The 23,412-nt window shown below is 54.2% G+C and overlaps 1 protein-coding gene across 3 annotated transcripts; it reads right to left on the reverse strand.

Moving 5' to 3' along the window:
- Positions 1-54: 54 nt before the first annotated feature.
- Positions 55-23,390, reverse strand: Ada (adenosine deaminase). 3 transcript variants are annotated; one of them, XM_071608951.1, is made up of 12 exons: positions 23,233-23,390; positions 13,084-13,145; positions 10,042-10,164; positions 6,372-6,515; positions 5,583-5,698; positions 4,242-4,369; positions 3,608-3,679; positions 3,420-3,521; positions 2,926-2,990; positions 1,445-1,574; positions 789-888; positions 55-364 (listed from the first exon to the last, which is right to left on the reverse strand). In XM_071608951.1, the coding sequence occupies exons 1-12, from the start codon at positions 23,263-23,265 to the stop codon at positions 348-350; spliced, it is 1,092 nt and encodes a 363-aa protein (XP_071465052.1). In that variant the 5' UTR covers positions 23,266-23,390; the 3' UTR covers positions 55-347. The 3 variants fall into 3 exon arrangements, with proteins under 3 accessions (XP_071465052.1, XP_071465050.1, XP_071465051.1); XM_071608949.1 differs by lacking the exons at positions 13,084-13,145; positions 23,233-23,390 and adding an exon at positions 10,417-10,552; XM_071608950.1 differs by lacking the exons at positions 13,084-13,145; positions 23,233-23,390 and adding an exon at positions 10,417-10,549 and having other exon boundaries at positions 55-361.
- Positions 23,391-23,412: the final 22 nt, after the last annotated feature.

The following is a 23,412-nucleotide window of genomic DNA, read 5'->3' on the forward strand; positions in this document are numbered from 1 at the left end:
TCCTACCATCAGGTCACCGGCCAGAGACCACAGCAGCACACACCACAGGCTGTGTGATATCAGACACCAGCTGCTTTATTGAGCACCAGATTTTCAGGAAGTATTGCCTTAGGGGGAGGGTTTCAGAATCATCCATGCCATTGGCAAGGCCCTGGCCCCTGGCCAAGGCACATAATCAGAAGAGAGATGCAGCCATGCCGAGTTCTATGTTTATACAGGCTTGAGAGCATCAGTAGCTTTAAAAATCAGTCTTCCTGGAAGGATTACAGGTAAGAATGTTGCTTGATCCCAGAGTTGTGAAGACTCCATCCACAGGGTGAGGGCTTGGAGAGCGGGCCATGCTGTCTTCAGGGGTTCTGCCCTGCTGGTCAGGTCAGAGAAGCAGAAAGATCAGGCCAACACTCACAGTCCCTGGATACTGTAAAACTCAGAGAACTCCAAAACCAGGAAGGAGCTCCCTTCTTTAGATGGCAAAGAGAATAAGTAGATGCCTTTCCAAGGCCACAGGAAGGAGGGAGCAGAATGAGCCAGGATCTGGTCCAAAACTCCTGGGCTTTGGCTTTAGACAGCCTTAGAGATGCCTGGAGTTTGGGACTGGCCTTCACAAGTCTGCCCTTGGGCTGGCTCTACAGAAATAAACCCATCAGTTGAAGCTGTCACCAACCCTAGCCCAGGAGCCAGGCACTCATTGCCCATTCTTTTTATTGCCCGAGAGAAGAAGGGTTCTTAGTAGAAGTCACAGAAAGTTGTAGAGCCAGGGTAAGGCAGTTGCCCAGATAGGAGCATACCAGAGGCAGGTGGCAGCATCTTGTAGGCTCTGTAGAGCTGGTCAAGGAGCTCCTTCTTCTCATCCTCTGGGAGGAAACTGGACTTCGCTGCATTGATGTTCTAGAAGGGCCAGGGTGACAGACCATATAGAACCAGACAGCAAGGAAGGGAGCCCTTGGCAACCTACTGGTAATCCATCCTCCTTAGAGCATGGGCAGGGAAGCTCAGGGGAAGGGCTTGTCCTGGGTCACATGGCAGCAAGTGGCAGAGCAGAGTGTTCTTAAAGTGGCACTACATGATACAGGATGTGCGGAGAAGGTTGGAGACTGGGAGATCCTTGGAAGTGTGGGGCCAGAGACCCTTGCAGGGAGTAATGGCATCGTGTCCCCAGATCCTGGGCTCAGCCTGGGATCTAAGAACACATTTCTACAGCTAGGCACACCATTCTGGGGAAGGGAGCCTTTGAAGATGCTCGGCCCAAGCAGAGGCTAAACCCAAGACTCCACCACCAAGGTGTCCCTCTGCAGAAGGCAGCTGGCAGTAGGCTTGGCTTATGGTGGACTCCCATCAACAAACCCACTCCCACTCCCTGGGGGGTCCCAAGCCCTGGACATGACCTGCAGGCCTTACAAAGCCCTGAGGCCCAGGGCAAGAGTGACAGCTCACAACCACTCACCAGTCGCTTAAAATCCTCCTCGGTGAAGCCCATGTCCTGTTTGGTCATGTGGTAGTCAGTGTCCAGGGTGGACTTGAAGATGAGCGGGTCATCTGAGTTGAGTGAGTAGTTGGCCTGGTCGTTCTTGAACCTGGGGTGAGGGAGGGAGAAGAGCCTCCTCACTCTCCTGTGAATGGTCCCTGCATATTGGTTCCCAGCCCCCACTGATCGTCACAGCCTTAGACCTGAAGGAGCATATTCTGGTAGAGTAGGAAACACATCACAGAGCTCAGGGGACTTTGTCCAAAGCCACCTAACTAGCAACTTAAGACCCTAATGTATCCCATCAGTCCAGCCAGGCAGAGGAAGGGCCTGATGGGAGAGCAGGGGGAGTGGGGGCTGGGGGCGCTGAGAAAGCAGTGGCCCTCCAGCCACCATCCTCCTGCCCATGCTCAGGGACGGTGCTCCACACCCTTCCCCAACCAGTCCTCAGTCCCCTCCCTCCACTCCCCTGTTGGCAGCATCCCTGACCTGACCCCTGACTTATTAAATGTAATGGAGTTTTCCTAGCTGTTCCCTTATTTGACTTCTTTTTTAGTTTTTTAATACCTTTGTTTTATTTATTTTTTTATGTGGTGCTGAGGATTGAACCTCGCAGGTGCTAGGCGAGTGCCGTACCGCTGAGCCACAACCCAGACCCCCTTTTGTAGCAGAATTTGACACTACTTGAAGTGCTTTCCCTAGATTTTTGTTGACACTTTTGGTTTTCCATCTACCTGTGTCTTCTTCCTGCCCCTTGAATCCTCCTGGGTTCTCTCCTAGCCTCTGGCTCCACCATCTCCTGGTGTCTTTGCTTCCCCTTTAGGCACCATGACTGTGCAGATGGCTCCTGAGCCTTCGTAGCCTGCGGGCTGTCTGCCCACATGCCCCGGAAAGCCCCTACTGGGGCACCTCGACTCCAGATTCCCAGGGCCAGCTGGGGACCCTCGCCATCACACACTCCTTCCCTTCACTAAGCGTGGCAGGCAGGCCAGCACTGGCCGCCATAGTCACTCTGAGTTATGGCTGTCCTCATCCTCCTCAGGGGAAGGCAGCTTGGCTCTCTGACACCACGACCCAGCACTCAGTCACAGGACAGAAGGGCTTTGGCCTGAGAGCCGGGAAAGTGGAACCAAGAGCACCCTGAGGCCCCAGGAGCAGCGTACACAGGCAAGACTGACCTTGGAGGCCCAGGAAGAAGAGAGTGGAAGTTTTCCTCCAGGTTGTGCGTTTTCTGCCATGACTGGGGGAGCTATGGGCCCCAGCTCTGCCAGAGGGTAGGTGGGTAACCTCAGCCAAGTTCTAGCACATCTGAGTTCCAGGTTCCCCGTGTGGAAAGTAAGGACAGCTAAGCTGCTTCCCAAAGGGATTCCACAGTGTGGGCCGGTCCCCAGCCCTGCACTGCCTTCCCATCCTTGGCTTCCCAGGAAAAAAATCAAATGGATCCCGGGACCAGACCTCACCGAATGACTGCGTGCTCCGTGTTTGGATTCCAGGCGCCTGTGAGGTAGCTAGACCAGGGGCAGACCTGCAAGAGCAGGTTCGTGGCTGGCAGGCAGCCCCAGGCTGTGCCACCCTGTCCCTGCACCCTGGGGTGGCCAGGGTCACCATTCTTGCTGGTCTCCGTGTGGCTGAGCCCTACAAACCCTCCATGCCTAGCACTGGAACACCCACTGGCTGCTCCTGCCGGCTAGTCTGCTCCTCAGCTCTTGAGACCCTCCTGGCTTTCTTTCTTTCTTTCTTTTTTTTTAAACCATTGTTTTGCATTTTTTAAAGAACTTTATTTAAAAATTTTTTAATGTGGTGCTGAGGATCGAACCCAGTGCCCCACACATGCTAGGCAAGCATTCTACCACTGAGCCACAACCCCAGACCTACTCTCCTGGCTTTCTATTGCTCTGTCCAGGAGGGGATGGGACAGCCAAGGCCGGTTCCCCCTACCTGCTGGCCCCCTCACCTCAAAGTGCATGTTTTCCTGCCGCAGCCTGTTGTAGAGGGCCTCATCCTCCAGGGTGTGGTAGCCATGTCCCAGCCTCTCGGTCTTGAGTGTGTCCACAGCCTGTGGAGCAGCAGATGGAGCTGAGTAGGGAGAGAGGGTGGCGGGAGGCAGGGAACAAGGGCCACTCCAGGGCCAGTGGCTCTCACCTCTCGGACCACCTCTGCAGAGCCCACCTCTCCGGCATGGACGGTGCGGTGGATGCCGCTCCTTACCGCCTCCTGGAAGGGGAAGAGCCAGTCAGGGGCGGCCCACAGGCCCACCCTTCGCTGCACTTTGTGTTTGAGTATGGGCAGGTTGAACTGTCCCCACCACCAGGCTGAGCTGCTTCTACAGCACTGGGCAGCCTGGTCTTGATTCCCCCAATCACCATCTAAGTGCTTGTGGCTCTCAGTTCTTCCACAGTTACCATGTGTTGGGAACTGTTTGAAATGGTTTGTATAAACCATCTGAGAGTCATAGTATTATAACACCCAACTTACCAAGGGGAAACAAGCTCAGAAGAGCTAAGTAGCAGGACAAAGGCCAACCAGCAAGTGTGAACCAAGGAAACAGTGACTCAGAGAAGAGACAGTCTTGCCCCAAAGTCACACAGCAAATCATAGGCAGATGCAGGTTTAAACACAAGATTTCAGTGCTACATAGGACTTTCCTTTATACCCAATCCCAAGCCCCCAGCCCAGCCAAGACACATTCAGGGATGCAGCAGGCCCCACACTCCCCATCTGTGTGAGTTCTTCCTACAAGCTCACCCAGGGCCAGCCTCCCCTTCCACGGGCCCACCTCGTAGGCCTCCACATGCCCCAGGAAGTAGCTGCTTCCTTTGATGGTCTCATCACCAGCCAGGTCGATAGCCACCACAGTATGATGCTGGTACTTCTTACACAGCTCCACCACTTCCAGGGACCAGTCTGTGGCGAGACGCCCAACAGGGCTCCATCAGCAGCATGGTGGAGCGGGATCCCTCAGCCCTCCTACCTGCTGTCCTATGCACCCATCGGAGGCTAGCACAGGACAAAGATCCCAGTGTCTTGTCTCAAATCCTGGCTGCTGAGTCAACCACATGGCCTTTGTCAAATTGCACTGCTCGGCGCCTCGGACTCCTCCCTTCCCAGAGAGAACCCACCACCTCTGCACAGGGGCCTGGTGAGGCTTTGCCGAGGCCATGTATAAAGTACCAAGGACAGAGTCTGAGCTGTTCCCCCACTCAATGCCAATCAGTCCCTCCAATTAAAGGGGATGACACAGAGCTTAACATTGTATCTCCAATGCAACTCACACTGGTATTGCCAGCCATACCACGAATGCATGAGTTACCCTCAGCCTGTCGTCGTTTTGTTATGTTGACAAAGAATAAATGAACACAAGCTTCAGAACCACACAGTTCTGGATTTAACTCGGGGCTTTGTGCCTTCCTGAGGGGCCAAGAGGCTTCGCCTTTCTCTGCCTCGGTTTCCCATCTGTCAGATGGGAATAAACCACGGTAGTTCCACCTCAGAGCTGCTGCAAGGGCTAGAGACAAGGCATGTGAATCGCTGCCCAGGGTGGGCCCTGCAGGTTGGCACTGACCCTTGGCTTTGTTCCCACAGATTCTTACAGTGGAGGGATGAGACGAGCATGATCCTCTTGTGATAACATGTCACTGAGGCCCAGGGAGGTGACATGACCTGCCTGCCTAAGGGCACACAATGGGGCTCTGCTCCAAGAAGCTAAAGCCCTAAAGATTTGATCAGGTTCAGGGACAAGGGTGTCCTCTCAGCAATCCCAGAAATCAGGCCCATGCAAGGGTTCTGTGGCCTGGACAGGATGAGGCTGGGCCCACAGGGTCTCATGGGAGAACTATGGGCTGTTTATTTTCAATTGTTCAGGCTCCTCTGGTTTTGAGCTTTCTGCAGGTCATATAATTGTCAAGGTCTGGTCTTCCTGGGGAGGAGGGTATCACCAGGAAGTTTGGAGCCAGCCTAGGAGGCCTCTGGAGCCTTTGGGAGCTCCAGGACCCTGCTGATGTGCTCATGGGATACCATGGGGTAGGGGCACAGAGGAGGCCATGTACGGCCCCATGGCCAAGCAGAAGGTTGGGGCCAGTGTCAGGTGGGCAGCTGGGCAGGCACTGATGGTACTCACTGGGCTGGTGGCGCATGCAGCACAGGATGGATCGCACCTTGACCCCGAAGTCTTGCTCCCCCTCCTTCAGGCCCTGGCCCACTATGTCCACCACTTCATCTGGGGTGAGGTCCCCTCTGTGTGGAAAGGAGTAGTGATAGCCTGAGGCAGAGGGAAGGCCTGGGATAGCCCCTACCGAGGGGTGGGGAGTCTCCCCCACTGCCCACTTCCTCTGAGGAAAGACAGAGACGACCCCGAGCCCCAGCACCCCTGCCAGCTTTCTTAGAGCAGTCTGGGCACTTCTAGATCCCGGTGTGGGGGTGTAGGCCACCCCTCTCCACCTCTGGTGGAGAGAGAGCATGACGAAGCTCAGCCTGGGGATTATTGCCTTCCACAGGGATCAGATTCGAGGCTCTGAAGGTGGGGCAAGCGGGCTTCATGATGTCACTCTAAATCCCCGGGGGCCCAGTGTGGGGGAAGAACAGGCCAGACTCATTCCTACTAGGGGACTGAGCAGGACCCTTAGAGCTGCTGGCTAAGTGGGTGAGCCTGCCCTGACAGCAGGCCTGCATCCAGAGCCATGGGCGTGAGACACAGCCAACACTTTTGTCCAGAGTAAATCATGAACCTCCAGGTGAGGGAGGGGGACCATATCTCTATGGCCAAGTTAAGCTTATCTTCATGAGGCCATGGATCAAGACCAAGATCAAGTTCAGGAGCTCCCAGTGGTCCTGCCCTCTGACCTCAGATTGGTGGCACAGACACCCTCAGCCCAGCGCCCCCCCCCCCCCCCCCCGGGCTGTCACTCACTCAGCCTGGTTCCAGGGAATTGGTTCCACTTTGGAGTTGGCCAGCAGGTGTGGGCTGTAGCGCACCTCCACATACACCACGCCCTCTTTGGCCTTCATCTCCACAAACTCATAGGCAATTCTTTTGATGGCTTCTCTGGAGCCTCTGGGAAGGGAAGAACAGGGTTGGGACCAGCCCCTTGGGAGCTCCAGGAACAAATGAAGCTGACCCCAACCTTTTCTGGCCCCCAATCCCTCATTCCCCAGCTGCAAGCTCTGGGCGTCTGCTGGGTAGGATCCCAGACCTGCAGCTCTACTTCCAAGCCACGCCTACCCTGGTTTCACCTGTGGCCGCTGGCTGGCCTGTCTCCATGCTTACCTTGCACCCCACTCTCCACACAGCCTCTGGAGCAAGCTTTTGAAAATGGAGCTGGGGCTGGGGTGCAGCTCAGGGGTGGAACACCTGCCTACTTTCCCCCAGGCCCTAGGTCTATTCCCAGCACCACAAAGACAAAAAGGGAATCAAAGAATATTGCTCCTCTCCTCCAGCCAGGAGGAGTGAACTCCAAATTCACGCCCAGCCCACAGGCACGATTGGGTCTCGCCAGGCTTCGCAGCGTCTTCCTTCTCACCCACTCTCTGAGGCCACCAGATCTTCTTTCTGGCCAAGGGCAGTCAAACTTGGTCATTTCCACTTCAGGCCTTTGGGTAGCAGCCCCCTCCACCAGAGGGCAAGTCCCCTGCCCTGGCCCATCCTGTAATTCTTCCCTCCTTTTATAGCATCCTGGCCTGAGTGGCCTTCCCTGACCACCAGCTTATAGGAGGGTCCTCTGTCAATCTTCACCCCTCCCCTTGGCTTCATTTTTCTCCACAGGCCTTACCAAACTTGAGATTATTTATCACATGGCTTTTAGAAGCCACTCCTGTCTCCCCTACTAGAATCTAGTCTCCATAAGCTGCGGGAGCCTGAGAATTGGTCATGGACTTATCTGCTGTGTGACTCTGGTTAGTCACCCTCTCTGACACATCAAAAGTTATCATGAAGACAGATGAGCTCAATATCATAAACCTCACCTAGGCCAGTGCTTGGAGCAGAGCCCACAAATGCTAAAAGTATTTTGGTGGCTGCTGCCGAGTATTGGCTCCAGAAGTGAGGCATAAACCCACCTGCAAGGGCCTTCGTGAGCATTGACCAAACGCCAGAGAACTGTGCCTACCTGGAAGTTTTCACCAAGAAGAGTGGAACATAAGGGTTAGTAAGGGAAGGTCAGGGCCTGAGAGCCCAGATGGGAAGGTGTGCCCTGTCTGGGAGGAGGGGTCCTGAAGGCAGAGGAGGCAGGAAGCTGGCTCCTCCAGGGACAGGCCAGGGCCCTGGGCCTCAGACCTGCCCTAGGGAGGAGGCTGCTCACTCGCCCCCACACACCTGGCCACTGCCCCTCCCCACAGCTAGCACTCATTCGTTCCCCAAGAGGGTGTTGAGTCCCCGCACTGTGGCCACATGGTCCTAGGCCCTGGGTGTGCTGTGGGTAGGAGGGGAGGTCCCTGTCCCGTAGAGGCCGCTATCCAGCAAGAGGCCGGCCAGCAAGGGTATGATGTGCAGTAGGCCCCACGGCTGCCAGTTCTACAGACGCCAAGAAAGCAGAAAAGGCCACTGTGACTCTCAAGACTGTAGTCATGGAAGGCCTCACTGAGAAAGGGACATCAGAGCTGAGATGTGAAGAAGGTTGAGTTCTAGGCAGAGGGATCAGCAAGGGCAGAAGTCCCAGGTCACACTGTGCCTGGTGTCCAAGGACAGGGGAGGACTAAGCGGGGGACGTGGTGGGGTGAGGGTCAGGAGGTAAGGACCCAGAGCACACAGGCTGTGCCCTTGACAGGGGGCCCTTGGCTTTTACTCCAAAGGACACAGAAGACAGGGAACTGGGGCAGGGAAGGGGCTTAGATGTGAAAGGGTCAATGAGACTTCTCTGGCACTGTCCCATGCCCACCTCTGGACCCTTTTCATGGCTTCCCCACGGACTCATTGATTCAAGACATGCAAAAAGGAGCCTCAAACCCCTCCCCAAACCCAGGCCCCGGAAGCCAGCCTCCGCCTCACAACACAAGGCCCTGAACTGAGGAGAGAAGCCCTGGATTCATGGCATGCTGGCCTTTGACGCCATGTCTTCTCTGGACCTGTTTCCCTGGGTCTAGATAGGGTGCAGATGGGGCTCCCTGTCTGTCATCTGTGGTGGTGGCATGGGGGCAGGGAGGACAGACTTTCATGGACCACGCAGCTCTGGACAGATGGTATCTAACAGTCTGCCCAACTCAGGCCTCCAGGTACTTTTGCCTCTTCTGCCTAGTGAGATGGGAGCTGCCCAGTGGCATGGGAGATGGTGGCCTCATGAGGCACCACAGTGTGGGCCGGAACTCCGCTTGTGCACCTGTGTGGTCCGCATAGGGGTATTGTGGGGAGAAGAGACACGTGTCCCTGCATGTCTGCTCACCAGGCCATGGGCGAGGGCAGAGGTACCTTCAACACTGAGCCCAGAGGCTTCCAGCAAGGAGTCAGCAGCCTGGGCCCACCTCGGCCTTCCCTGGATTCTGCGCTCTGTCTTGTCTCTCAGCAGCCCGTCTGGGCCACCTCACAACCTTCCTCTCTGGCCCATCTTGCAATGCTTTCCTCAAGTCTAGCATGATGTCACACACCTCTGTCCCTCACAGATGGCCACCCTTCCACCTCTAGGAAGCCTCTCCAGACCACCCCACCCTGTCTCTTGTCTCCTGAGTCTACAGGACTGAGTGCTAAGACAGATCCTTGCCTGCTGTGGGGCCCTCTCCTCGGGCCAGGAGGACTGAGGCATGACCAGAATGAAGATTGAGGCATGACCAGGGTGACAATTGTAGCTTCTCCCTGGCCAGTTCTGTGGTCCTGACAAGCTCCTTCACCACCCAGAGCCTCTGCAAATGAGGGCCATGTTTACCTTGCAGGACTACTAACAACTTACAAAGTCAAACCCAATTCTGTAAGCTGTACATGTATTATACTCTTCTTTGCCTAAGAGATTTCTGCTGTTAAGAATGGAAGCAAGTCAGGCACAGTGGCACACGCCTGTGGTCCCAGCTACGCAGGAGACTGAGGCAGGAAAATCACAAGTTCAAGATCAGCCTGGGCAATTCAGTGACATCCTGACTCAAAATTTAAAAAAGGTTGGGAATGTAGCTCAGTGATAGAGTGCCTCTGGGTTCTACCACTAGTTCTGCAAAAAAAAAAAAAAAAAAGGAAGCAATGAGAGCTACACTACACAGGCCCCAGTGCCTGGTGTCTACAGAGGGAGTAATTATCTTCCAATCTTCCAAGTGAGAAGGATTTGCTGAGGACAGTGCTGGGTCCCTTCCAAATGCTAGCCCTATTATACACATGGGAAAACTGAGGCCCAAAGAAGGTAACTGCCCAATATTGCTGTTACTCCACCCCAGAGTCTGAGATTAGCATCAGCGTTCTTAACTCCCATATTCTGCCACTTTTTTGTAGACATTGCAGGCATTTCCATTCATCACATCCACTTTTCAGAAGGGACAACCAAGGCCCAAAGACATTGGAGAGATGTGTCCAAAAGGCCCCTCTGTGGTTCCCAGAGGCTGAGGCCTAGACCTGGTGCTAGGCACAGAGATGCACACTGCCCTGGGTCCCGTGGGTTGGGCTGACTCACGCGATAGCAGGCATGTAGTAGTCAAACTTGCTCAAGAACTCTGGCAGAGACAGGGGCTTGTCCATGCCAATGATGTTCTGCAGCTCCTCTGCCGTGTTAGCTGGGAGGGCGATCCCTCGCTTCCTGAGAAGAAGACAGTGAGGGTGGAGGATCCAGCCAGGCCTGACGGGGTGGGATGGAAGACTCCACTCGGAGCCTAGCAGGAAACCCAGGGACTCTCCATCCAACTCCTTCCCTCAGACGGATGGGAAAACTGAGGTCCAGCCCCTATAGAATCAGGACTGGAATTCTTCCCAGACCTTCTGGCCCTAAGCCAGGGGAAGTCAGCAGATCTCAAGAGTGACAAGCAGGGGTGGAAGTCTCCATGTCACATACCTTCCTCGTCCCAGCTGGGCCAGCATCTGCAAGTGCCAGGACCAGCCCAGGACTTCTTCCCAAGCCCCAGGAGTGACTAGAGCCAGCTGGTCCTGTGCCCAGGCAGGGGTTATCAGGGGCATTAACTGCAGCCTCACAATGCCTGAGGCAGAAATTGGGGCAGGACTTCCCCTTCCACCCTCCTCCTGGATGGCACATCAGAGTGGCCTGCCTGGTCTAGCACACTAGGAGGGGGTGTGTGGCAGCTCCTGAGGTGGAAGGTCTCAATGAGCTGGCCATCCAGTGTAGAGCTCTTTCCCCTCCTTCCCCCAGCTCCTGGCACAGGCTGGATCTTGGCAACCTGCTGAGAATACCCCTGTTGCTCAGAGCCCCCTTTACCCAATGGTGTCCCTGCCCCCCTGTGACTATGGGAAGGTGGTGCCAGCTCAGGGCCGCCTCCTTCTGCACGTGCTCCTGCCTCCTTCTCCTGTCCCACCCAGACCCTGGCACAGGGCTCATCCTAGGCTTCAGTTTTCCCACTTTTAAGAAAAAAGGGAGAGGGAGGGAGGGAGGGAGAGAGAGAGAGAGAGAGAGAGAGAGAAAAGTGACAACCAAGGAAATGCTTCCAACACGAGAGAGAAAACAAGAGCAGATAAAAGTCACTCAGGGAACAAAGCAGAGAAGAGGACATACAAAAAAATCTAGAGGGAATGTCCTTAGGGAGTTGAGAAGATGCTGCATCCATGAAATAAGATTTTTTTTTTTTCAAGGGACCTCAAGGGACTGGGGAGGTGGCTCGGTGGTAGAGTGCTTGCCTATCACATTTGCGTCACTAGCACTGAAGATGCCTATTCTTACAACTGCCTATTCTCCAAGCCCCTGTGAAGATGCCCCTTCCTATCTGGTAGCCTTAGTTCCCTATGGGGACCCACTAGGCACCGTCCAGTTCAGGTGGGTGCCCACCAGCCTGCCAGTCAGCCATCTGTGGCTGTTTACTGTAGGGGACAAGGTGACTCTGTGTGGTCCTGGTATATAGAGGACAGATGCCTGGCATCCTATGATAACCCCCAGTGTCCAGTCTCCCACTGCTGGCCAGCTTGCCCCAAGGTCACCTCCATAGGTCCATGTCCAGTTACTGGCCCCTACAGAGCCTGTGGGCGAACGAGCCGTCAGACTGTGTGAAGACAATGACTTTGATGGTGGCCTTGACCAGGCATCTGTACACAGTTGGGAGGTTATTCCCAGGGCCAAGGGAATAACCTAAGCTTCAGTTTCCCCACTTTTAAGATAAAAGGGACAAGAGAGAGACAGAGACAGCAACAGGAAGAGAGAGTGGCCAGGTTCGGAGTGGTGCTTTGGAGAAAGCTGACAGGTCGTGAAGAGACTGAGAAGAAGTGAGAAGAGAGTCACCGAGACAGGAGACACCATGGGTTGGATCTGCAGGCCACAGGCCAGTGGCTCCCCCTTCCAGCCCTGCCAACTCCACAACCACATCCAGGCCCCTGTCTGCTGACTCCAGGCCAAACTCCAGCTGGCACCTGCCCACCCTCTCTCCAGGGTCCACAGAGGTGGCAGTGGCAGGAGACACGGGAAATCAGATCAGCCGCCATACTGACTCCTCCCTCCGTTTCCCCACCACCCTGCCCCTGCACTCTGGCCTTCATGCTTTCGCTAATGAGCGCTCTCTGACCCCTTCACAGTGGTGATTAGATTCAACCTCATTGTCTCACCCCGAGGACCCCTCTGGGGCTCTGTGGCAATAGTTGGCAGCACCAAGTTGGCAAAGGGCAGGCAGAAATAAGCCCAAGATTCACTCCATTCGCTGGAGCCATGAGGTGCTGATTGATAACACAATCGTCCTGAGCTGTTTATGGGCGGGAGGCCCTGAGCTAAGTGGATTTTCCTGCGCTACCTCTCCAAAACCTCCAGCTGCATGTGTAATGGTGGGGGACATGGATTGGGGTCCACCTCCTACTCAAACCTCTGCCCTGAGTTTACCAGGCAAGCTATTGCACTTGCCATGGCTCTGTGTCCTCACCTATGAAGTGGGGCACCAGAGTACCCACCTCACAAGAGGATGAGGCAGAGCGCTGAGGAGTGGGTGGAGCACCAGCAATGCCAGTGTGCCCGTGTTACACAGCTAAGGAAATCACACCAGCAGCCTCCCTGGCAAAGGGTCACCGGAAGAACACCAAGGTGGAGGGAGCGGCTCACCAGAACAGTCTTGGGGAGGTGGAAGAGGTGCTCCCGAGTCAGGGACAAACCCTCAAGGGCCACTAGTTCTCTCCTGGGGGGCAGGTGACTGGACACCTGAGAGGATTCTAGTTTACAGGATAGAACGTGCAAGTTTAGATCCAGAGCTGAACTTTTGAAGATCATGGGGGAGAACTGAGTCCTTCCAGCTCCAAACAGTGAGTGGGCAGCAAACAGGTGAAGGATGCAGAGAGGAGTGGCGGGATGGGGGCATCTCCCAGACAGCTCCAGAAGGAGGCCCTAGCTGACCTTAACCCATAGAGGCCAAGTGCACAGAGAGAAAATGTCTCCACAGACCACCTTCTTCTGCCCATGGGCTGGCTTGATTACCACAAGGATCCATAAAAAGCAGTGACCCTGGACTTTTCTAGGAAATTTTGAGGAGCCATGGACTCCCTCAACCTCTGGGGAGGCAGCTCCTGGCTATGGACTTACCTGCCGTAGTATAAGATGGTTTCAGGCTTGATGGCTCCATCCAGGTGGACATGCAGTTCTACCTGCAAGGGGCAGAGGGAAGAGAGAGGGAAACACCCATGGGTGCCTGAAGAAACTTTCAGGGGTTGTTAACATCAACCATGAGGACCACTGGCCACCACTGCCTGGACACTGACTGACCACATGCTTTGAATTAACCCTCACCATGGGGTGGGCTCAGTTGCTATCTCTCTTTCACAATTGAGGACACTGAGGTTCAGAGAGGTTAAATTTCTTGTCCAAGGCCATGGAGCAAGCAATGTCAACAGGCACATGACCCAGGGCCCTACTCCTAACCCCAGCCAGGCAATGGCAGAGCCAGTTCCCAAGATTGTGCTCTTAACCACAAGGCCAGCCAGGGTCCCATGGGAACCCTTGAGCCCCAGCCACCTCTCAGATAGCTCCTACTCTCAGCCACCTCACTAAACCAAATCCAAGTTCAGCAGAGAGGGCTAAGGACTACAGATACCACAGTGAGAACCTGTAACACATTTAAAAGTTCAGGCTCCAAGTTGGGGGATTGATATTCAGCAGCATGAGGTCTTTCCAGTACTCTAGGTAGGGTACTGGATACTTGGTGGTCTTGGCGATCACTCCCCATGGACTCAGTCTCATCTCACATCTTGTACACAAAGCCAAGACACAAGCCAGCAGGGGCTTGGAGACCACCCATCTGGCTTTACTCTAGTGCTGCTCCTTCTCTGGCTGTGGAACCTCAGACAAGGTGCTTGATATCTCCTAAGCCTCAGTTTCCTCAATTCAAAAACAATGGGACTTGACACCGCCTTGTCTAAGAAAAATTGTAAGGACTTATAAAAGACATTGTGGCACTCAGGTATGGCCCCAGGGGAACAGCCCCTGCCTTTCAACCAGGGCATTCACTGTGAGCTGGTAAGAGGCATGGAAGGTGCTGGGAGACCGTGGGCTAAAGGACTTTGCCTATTCCAGGTCAGAGAGGAAACTTCCCAGGCCAGAGAAGAAGAAAAAAAAATCCCCACTGACATCTCCACCAGAAAAGGATCACCTCTGGAACTTGGAGGCCCAGATAAGAAAGTGAGGTGCCTTGGTGAGGAAGAGAAGCAACTAGGGAGCTGGCCCTTACAGAGGAGACTTGGCTGGGGCCCACAGGACTGGCAAGGACCAGAGATGCCAAGCCTCCTAAGGCAGGACCTCAGGGTGCTCAGATCTCTCCTGAGGTCTTCCACCTGGTGAGGAACAGCAGTCCTCACACCCAGACTTGGGGTCAAGTTAGCTGTTGGGTCCCTGACCAAATAATTTAATTCCCACCCCTGGCTAAAGCACACTCAGCATTAGGACCCTGTAGCCCAGAGATCTGCCAAGCAGCTGTGTGACCTAGAGCAAGTATCCTCCCCTCTCTGAATCTCTACTTTCTTATCCTTAACCCTCATAAGGCTATGGGGAAGATATAACAGAGGCAGTTATACTATTCTGAGAGCATCACGCAGTGACAGCTGGCATCCTGGCTTCTCCATTCACTTCCCGTGTGACCTGAAGAAAGTCACCACTCTCTGCCTCTCCATAACCTCATCTTTCAAATGGGAAGAACATTATACCTTCCTCCTAAGGCTTCATGAGATCAACCACATTAATGCACCTGGAGCACCTGACACACAGCGACACACAGCAAAAGGTAAACACGAGCCCACCGCCACCTTTCACTAAAAAACAGTGCCAGGTTAGATGGCCCACACCTGGAGTCCCAACAACTCAGGAGGCTGAGGCAAGAGGATCACAGTCCCAGGCCAGCCTGGGCAACGGACAAGACCCTGTCTCAAAATAAAAAAAAAAAAAAAAAAATTAAAAAGGGCTGGGGATGCAGCTGGGTTGTAGAGCACCCCAGAACAGAAAAATCAATCAATTAATAAAAATTATGTAGCATTGCTGGGTGCTAGGGGTGCAGACCAAAGCAAAAGGGATGAAGTCTTGTTCCTGTGTCACATGCGATCCAGCAAGGGACAGAGGTATCAAACCAATGTCACGTGGATACATGTGCAGTCTCAAACCAAGATGGCCCCTCAGGAAACACAAGCATAAATCCTGCAAGATAGTTCCATATTCTGAACTGAGCCCAGCTGGAGGCCAGCAGTGATGGCCTCCCAGGGAAACGGGCCCTAAGCTCCACACGGAGGAGCTAACTAGGCAAGAGTGGGGAAGAAGGCAGGAAGAACATTCTGGGCAGACAGAACAAGAGAAAATGGGATGTATGGGGGAACTGAAGGTCAGGTTCAGAGAAGGAGGTCCTGGGAGAGGGGTACTGCAGGGCAGGACCAGCCAGGCAGGCTCTGCAGCCACAGGGAGCTGGGCTTTCTCCTGAGGCCATGGAGAAGCCATGCAGGGCTCAAAGCTGGCCAGAGGGAGAGGGTGACAGAGAGGTTTGGACCCCCTGTCATGAGGTAGACAGGGGAAAATGGGAACAGAAAGCTGTCAAAGGAAACAAACACTTCAGAGTAGGCCTCGGTGGGTGGTGATTCCCACAGCCTAAGGCAGAGAGCCCTGGAAGACAGCCAGATCCTAAGGATGGGGACGGGACGTGGGGAGAGTGGCATGGCTGGCTTGGTTCAGCCGGATCCACCTTTGAGACATTTGAGAAAGCAGAGGCTCAGGGAAGGGAGGTCACCTGCTGTCAACTGTCTCACGGACAGAGTGATACCAGGGTCAGAAGGCGCTCTGAGACCCAGGCGGGAGAGGGCACCTGCAGCTGCAGTCAGAGACAGCACGTTAAAGAAGGAGAGGCTTGGGCCTAGGCCCAGGCCTTGACAGGCCAGCACTCCAGGGCTGAGCCAGGGAGGCAGAAGTGGGAGGGACAGAGTTGCCTGATGAGCAGCAGGGCCTGGCCATCGGACGTCAAGGGGAGCAGTGCCCACCAGGTCAGCATAGTGGGCTCTCGATGCTGACTCCCCTAAAGCTGTCTATAGCCCAATCCCCAGAACCTGTAAAATAGGACCTTATATGGCAGAATATGGGACTCTCAAAAATCTTGAGAGAAAGTACTTTCTCTGGATAACCTGGTGGGCCTTGACACAACCTTGTGTCCTTATCACAGAGGCAGAGATATGCACCCCACAGGAAGTAGCACTGTGATCACCAAGCCAGAGACCAGTGCCATGCCCAGGGTACTTGGTGCTGTCGGAGGCTGGAAAAGACAGAATGGGACCCCTTCCCCTGAGTCCTCAGAGGGTGAATAGCCCCGCTGCCACCCTGATTTTGGACTTCTGGCCTCTAGAACTATAAGGGAATAAATTTCTGTGGTTTTAGGCTTCCTGGTATGTGGTAATTTGTTACAGGAAACACATACAGCCAGGCCTTCCCAGAAGTCAAGGGTATGCGGGCAGAAAAACACCCCTTGGTTTAAGAATGTAGACACTGGAGACCCTGGAGTAGTTTCAACCCATTAGGAGCACCAGGGGACCTTTAGAAAGTCACAAATGCTCGAGCCCTAGATCACTCATATCACGATCCTGGGGGTGGGCTCAGGCCTAGCTTGTGTGTGTGTGTGTGTGTGTGTGTGTGTGTGTTTGTGTGAGTGAACAAAAGGCTCAGCTGCAGACTGAACCCAGGTCTCCTCCACCTGCTAGTTAAGTGCTGAACCTTTGAGCTACACCCCAGCCCTACTTTCTTTAAAGATCTACTCCTTTTTTTTTTAACATGCAGTCAAGTTGAGAATAAGTGCCCTAGAGAGGCCTAAGCAGGGGCAGAATCCATACTGAACAGGGAGCTGGGGGGGGAGTGAGAAAATGGAGAAATTTTTGACTACTTCATAAATTTTATCCCTGAATGGGAAACAAATGGCCTGCGAGAGGGCAGGAGGTGGATGTGGGTTCAAGAGAAGTTTGTTTTCTTTGAACTTGGCCCTAAACATTGGTGGGGATGATGGAGGCTGAGAAATGAGAGCTGTAAGAGGCTGCTGAGAAATGAGGCTGGGGGAGGGGATCCCATGGCACATGCCTTCCAGTACAGGGGACAGGGGTCAGGCAAATGCCACATGGATAAATGTACAGGTCAAACCAAGATGGCCCTCAGGAAATACAAACATAGCCCTAAATGGAGAGCAACAGGCCAAAGAACTGAGCCCAGCTGGAGGCCAGTGGTGGCCTCCCAGGAAAGCAGGCCTCGAGCTGCAGTATGCTGAAGGATGCAGAGGAGCCAGTGAGGCCGCGCAGGAGAGGGAGGGGCAGGAAGAACATTCCAGGCACAGGGAACAGCACTGCAAACTCCATGCAGCAAGAGAAAATGGGGCGGGTGGAGAAACTGAAGTTCAGGTTCAGAGAAGGGGGTCATGGGACAGGGGATGTTGCCAGGCAGGACCACCCAGATGGGGCTCCTGCCACCACAGGGAGTTGGGCTACTTCCTCAGAGCCTCTGAGAGCAGGGAACTCAGGCAGTGAACAGGAAAGGGGACACCGTTTGCCCCCTTGTGGGTGGCACGAAGGATCTGTGAGATGACTTCTGGGAAAAGTGTTTAAATGTCAATGCAAGAGAGAGCCAGGGCTCTCTTCACTCGGGTACAGCAACTGACAATGTTCAGCGTGGTGATGGCCAAGCTCAGCTTGGAGACCACAGTGGCCTTCCCAGGGTCACATTGATGGATGATGGTAGAGCAAGGTTGGAACCCAACTCCTCCTGCCTCTGAGCTGGAGTCCCGCCCACAGGCCTCAGCCCCTCCCTGGTCCTCCTGCCAAGCCTGTGCCTGGCCTCCTGACCTCTCTGGGGAGCAATCTCACCCTCCTTTCTTGTTCTCATCTGCTGTCCTTTGGCTTATTTATATAACACATCTGTCTCCTTCCTCTGCACTCACCACAGCTGGCCCAGGAAACCTTCCCTGGGCTGAGTGCAGCCTCAGCTCAGAGAGAAGCAGCCTCAGTTAGCAGCAGATGCTTACTATGTCTGTCTCAAGACATTCGAGCCAGCCAGGTGAGGCCCAGGGAGGAGCATTCCCACCCTGCATCACCCCAGGCCACCAGTTGTCAATGGCAGAGCCAGAGTGAGGACCCAGGTCTTGGACCCCTTGCCCAAATACTCCCAGGTCTGACTCAGGCTCCTGACAACCACAGGGTCAGCAGTTCGGGCCACAATCAGATGTCTTCTCCTTCTCCTTGGCTCTGAGCCCTCCCCCCCACCCCAAAACAACTCTGTCTTGTTCTCATCCACTGATCTTTGGCTCATTTATATAACACACCTGTCTCCCCCCCCCACCCCCCCCCCCCATGGCAGTGACCTTGTCTGTGTCATCTTGCTGTACCCTCAGTGCTGGCACAGCACCTGGCTCTACAGAACATGCTCAAATGAACCAGTGATTGCCATCTCCTCCCCTGCGCCACGTCTGCAATGCCAGGTCCTCTCTCTGCTGTAAGGAAGGGACTGACTTCCCACCTGGGCCTGGTAAAGAATCCAGTCAGGGCCTGACCAGCCCTGGGGACCTCAGCACTGCAGCCAGAACCTAGACGAGCCCCAGGTGCCGACTGCCAGCTACAAGCCCTTTCTTCCCAACTCTGTTCTTGACAACAAGCTGGGTGGTGCCAGGGGTCAGTGCCTCATGCCCCCATGGTCTCTCAACTGAATTTTTTTGGGGGGCAGTTCAGGAGACAGCAGCCCTGGGTCCACACACAGTTTCAGCCCTGCCTCCTCCAGGAAGCCCTTCATGCTCAGCCCACTCTGGGCTTCTGCAGCTGCTAGATACAGAGTAGAAGGTGCTGGCCGAGCAGTCCCTTGCGGCCTGGCTGAGCTCTCTGTTGCTGCCGTGAGCCTCCCCAGAGGTTTCCCAGATGGCAAGATGTGCTTTCTGCTTAAGGGAAACTATGTGGGGCCACAGTCTAGAAATAACCCAGTTACTCCCACTTTTTTGGTGACCAGACTGAGCCTTAGAGAGATCAACATAAGACTTATGAGTGTCAGAGACTAATGGATACCACGGCCAGAAATTGTTTTGACCCTAAATCCAAAAGTTTTCACTGCTGCAACAAGCCCCCCGCACCCTGCGAGGCCAGGGCTGGGTATACCATGGGAAAGTCAAGCAGCACGACTCACAACTAGGCTGCAGCTGCTGCTGCTGCTCACTAATCAACAGCAGCTAGCCCTGGCGTCCATGCTGAGCCCAGGCTTGAGGTTTGTGAGATGCTTGTGGGTAAAATTCCCATCTTACGGGGAAAACGGAGGCACGGTGAAGTAGCTTATTCAAATTCCCTCGCTAATAAATGGGAGATCAGGACTCAGACCTGGGCAACCCAGGCCCTGTCTAGGGCTCAAGATCAAATCCTCAGTTCTTCTACCTCCCTCAGCTCCTAAAGCCAGATTACAGGCACCAAAACCACAGTGGCTATCTGCCCCCACAGCTGCTCTGGGACCTTGGTGCACTTAGGGGTGAGGGTGAACCTCCCTCAGCACCATCAAACTTCACCTTGGGCTCCCCCATACCACTATGGTCCAAGGTCAGACCATACTGTCACCTTCCCCGACTTGTCCTCCCACCCAAGCATCCTGAGAGGGGCAAGATAGAAATCATCTCAGAATGCCTGGGCGGGAGGACAAGTCCTCCCAGCTTCCCCCACCACACCATGCTGAGGTTGGAGGTGGAATCATGAGGCTGGCTGGCCTCCTTGCCTCCCTGTGTACCCACGGGTCAATTCCCCTCTCCGGTCCTTGTCCTTTTCTGTCAAACAAAAGGCTTTAATGAAACCCAGTCTCCTTCATTCTCCTCCCAGCAACCATCCCCATAGTAGGCAGGCTGTCCTGGTGGCCTATTTGTTCTGACAGGTGGCTCTGGTTACTGAAAGGCACTGAGAACCAAGACAAGAGCAATCAGAGGCTTTGTCACAGGGTCACAAAGGAGTGCCATTCTGTGGGTGGGGAGGCTTTCCAAAGACCCTACAGCTAGGACACACACACCCGAGGGCCTGCCAATCACTGCAGAAGAAACACTGGCACCTCAGTTTTCCCCAAGAACCCCAGGACATTGTGTTTTGGATTTTTTGTTTGTTTGCTTTTGTTGTTTTTGTTTTTGGTACTGGGGATCAACTAACTTGCCCAGGCTGGCCTCAAACTTATGTTCCTCCTGCCTCAGCCTCCTAAAGCCAGATTACAGGTATGTGCTCCCAAGCCCAGAAAGACATTGGTATTTTTCAATCCACTTTATGGAAGAAGTAGCTGAGGTTCAGGACTTGCCTATCTGAGGATGTAATGGTGAGGCAGGTATTCAACCCTGGTGTATCTGAAGTGCAAGGCCAAGTTGCCACCCTGATTCTAATTTCTCTGCCCACACCCTCCTTCCTCCCTCCACTCCCCCCGCCCCACACCTACAAAGTGGGGATGACAATGTAGCAAAACAGAAAACAGTTAATAGCATTCACTTGGATTTTAGGTCCATCTGGGTTCAAATCTAGCTTTGCTGCTTTCTGGCTGTGTGACTTTGGCAAGTTCCTTCCCCTCTCTCAGTCAGTTTCCTCATATGTAAGGCTATGTGAGCATGTAATGAGTTAACATATGCAAAGCAGTTAGAACTGTGCCTGATACTGAGTAGATACTTAAGTGTGTGAAAGAAAAAGCACACTGGTGCTTCAGGTAGTCTCAATCCCTCTGCATGGGGAAGAGATAGCATAGCCCCTCCGCAGCCTGGGCGCTTCACATGCCAGTCTATAGCTTCAAGGTGCTCAGATTTTGTGTAGCCTTGGGCAAGTTCCCTCATCTCTATAGGTCTCAGTTTCTTCATCTATAAATGGGGATGAAGACATCTGCCTTGTTGGTCATCCAGAATTCTGAGGAAAAATTGCCAGAGGGTACCCAAGGCCACTCACAGGACAGCCATTGTTATAATTACAGAAATGGTGTGTGGTCAGGCCTGCCCTCCAGACAAATAACACCTGAGGACCACAGGATTTTCTAGCCCTGCTTCCTGGGAACAAAGAGTGATAAGGGACATACATCTACCCCCTCGCCTCCTTCTCCACTGCCCAGAAAGTTCTTGGGAAGCATTTGTTGGAATGATAATCAAATGGGATAGCCACATCCGAGGGCCTTGCTTCTTACAGGTGTCTGTAGACCAGAGGCAGACGTCCCCAACCAGAGCCCAAATATGCAAACACTCAAAGCCAGTTGATTTGGGTGCACATGAAGTTTGAAAAGTACCACCCATGCTGCACTCTTAAAGCTGGCCAGGTCCTGGGCCCCAGCGAGTGACAGGTTTGAGAAGCTAAAGAATGCAGCAAATGCTCCTCTCCCAGATGTCTATACCTAGATACCAGCATCCCCATCCCCAAGGATCCCAAAAACGGAGCTCAGGAGAGGTGGTTAGGGGCACAGAATTTCAAAGCCACCTTCCCTGGTCTCAGATCTCAACTCAGCTGCTTTGAACTCGGGCCTAGTTAAGTTCTCTGTGCCTGTTCTTCATCTCTAAATGGGGATGAGTCTGGCTGCTTCACAGGGTCATTGCCAGTATCCAATAAATTCTTGTAGTTATTTTGTTTAGGCTGGTGCCTGGCACAGAAAAACCAGCCCTCGGTAAGTGTCTCCTGTGATAACGAGTGGTCATACTTATTATCTGATCACCCACAGGAAGGCCCAGTCACAGCATCTCCTTCCCTGCCCTCTTGCCAGCTCAATGACACAAGATCTGTCATATCTCAGACATGGCAGGTGACATGCCATCTTTACTCTCAAGCATCCAGACACCCATGAAAGCAAATGGTGCCCTATTCCCCAGATGTGGAAACTGAGGCTCAGAGGGAAGAAATGACCTGCCAGTAGGAATCAGATGAGGAGACTGGATGACACCCCAGAACTTGAACCACAGTATGAGGCCTCCCTATAGGACTGATACAAAATTGGTGCACATACCAAACACTATAGAAGTGTCACTTGTTATTGGCTCCATAATTTCCACCTCACACCCAATGGAGGTGCTTCACCATTATTCCTTTAGATTCACATCAGGGTATGGGGGTTGGCAGCCCAAGGGTAGAAGGAATCTAAAGCATAAACATTTTAAAAATAAAAAATAAATGCCTTCAAAGGCAAAATGCACTGATGAGCAGCAATGATGGGCAGGGGCTTCTAGACAAGACGCTATGGAGGCCTGGGTTGGGGCAGTAAGGCTGTACCGACACTCCTTACTTCTGACAGGGTGTAGTGGAGCATTTTCTCTGTGGTGGGGGCATCAATAATGGGGTCCAGGCCTGCCTGCTCCTATCTCCTCCCCCTGTCCCCCATGATTCTCACTAAAATTTTTGTGATATCTGCTGTCCTCTCTTGGATAAGTTGAGACCAGCTGCAGTTGACTAGGTCCCCAGGCTTCTCAGTCTCAACACCCTATTGGCTGATTCGCAGGACTTGGTGGACTCTTGGGACCCGCCCCTCCCCATACAGAATCTGTAGGGCTGCAAAGCAGGCCAAGTTTGACTCGGACCCACCCTGACTCCCCGCTGTTCCCAAGACGCCACAAAGACCCCACAACTGGTGGGCGGAGAGAGCAGGGGCTCTCCCTTGGGGCCAGGGGCCCTGTCCTGGCCCCAGTGAATCCTACTGCAGCCCGAAGCCCAGGTTCCTCAGTCCCTTGGCCTCAGCATAGGAAGGGGCGCGCCGCGCTCGCTTCCCTCCCCTTCCTGGCTTGGCTCAGGGTTCATCCCATGGGGGCATCCACAAACCTGGGCTCCTTGGCGCGGGGAAAGCCATTATAAAGTTCACTGCTGCTTTGATCTTCAGTGCGCCCTGGCTCAAAGCTAGGTGCCTACAGACATAGACCTCAGGACTACGATAACGCTGAGATTCAGAGACGCCAAGCCCGTGCCTACGTTCACACAGCTGCTCAGTGCTGCGACGCGAGGCGCGCATTTGGCAGACGGGGAGGCTGAGACTCGAGAACAGGTCAGGGGCAGAAGCAGAACCGCAGGCCGGCCAGGGACGCCCGCGGGTCCTGGACGCTCCCTGCCTCATTGCCGCCCATTGAACACCCGGAGGCGAGCCGAGACTTGATCCTAGGAAAGAAAGCTCCCGCAGGAGCTCCGGGGTGCTTGTGGGGTGAGCACGCCTGCGGCTGGGCCCCCTAAACCCCGGGACAGATCGGGAGCCAGACCCGAACCCAGAGCCCCGGCCCGCGCTCACTTTGGGCTTGTCGAAGGTGGGCCTCTGGGTCATGGTGCCAAGCGTGCGTCCCGGTGCTGCTCCTTCCGCCGAAGGCCGGTGGGTTTCCTCTGGCTCAGTGGCAGGTCCCCTTCCCGGTGGCCCTCACAGCCGGCTGCCCGCCACGCTGCTCTTTACCGGGCCCGGCCCCGCCCCCGCCCC

This window comes from Marmota flaviventris, chromosome 2 (genome assembly GCF_047511675.1).
Source record: "Marmota flaviventris isolate mMarFla1 chromosome 2, mMarFla1.hap1, whole genome shotgun sequence".
Classification (NCBI taxonomy): domain Eukaryota; kingdom Metazoa; phylum Chordata; class Mammalia; order Rodentia; family Sciuridae; genus Marmota; species Marmota flaviventris.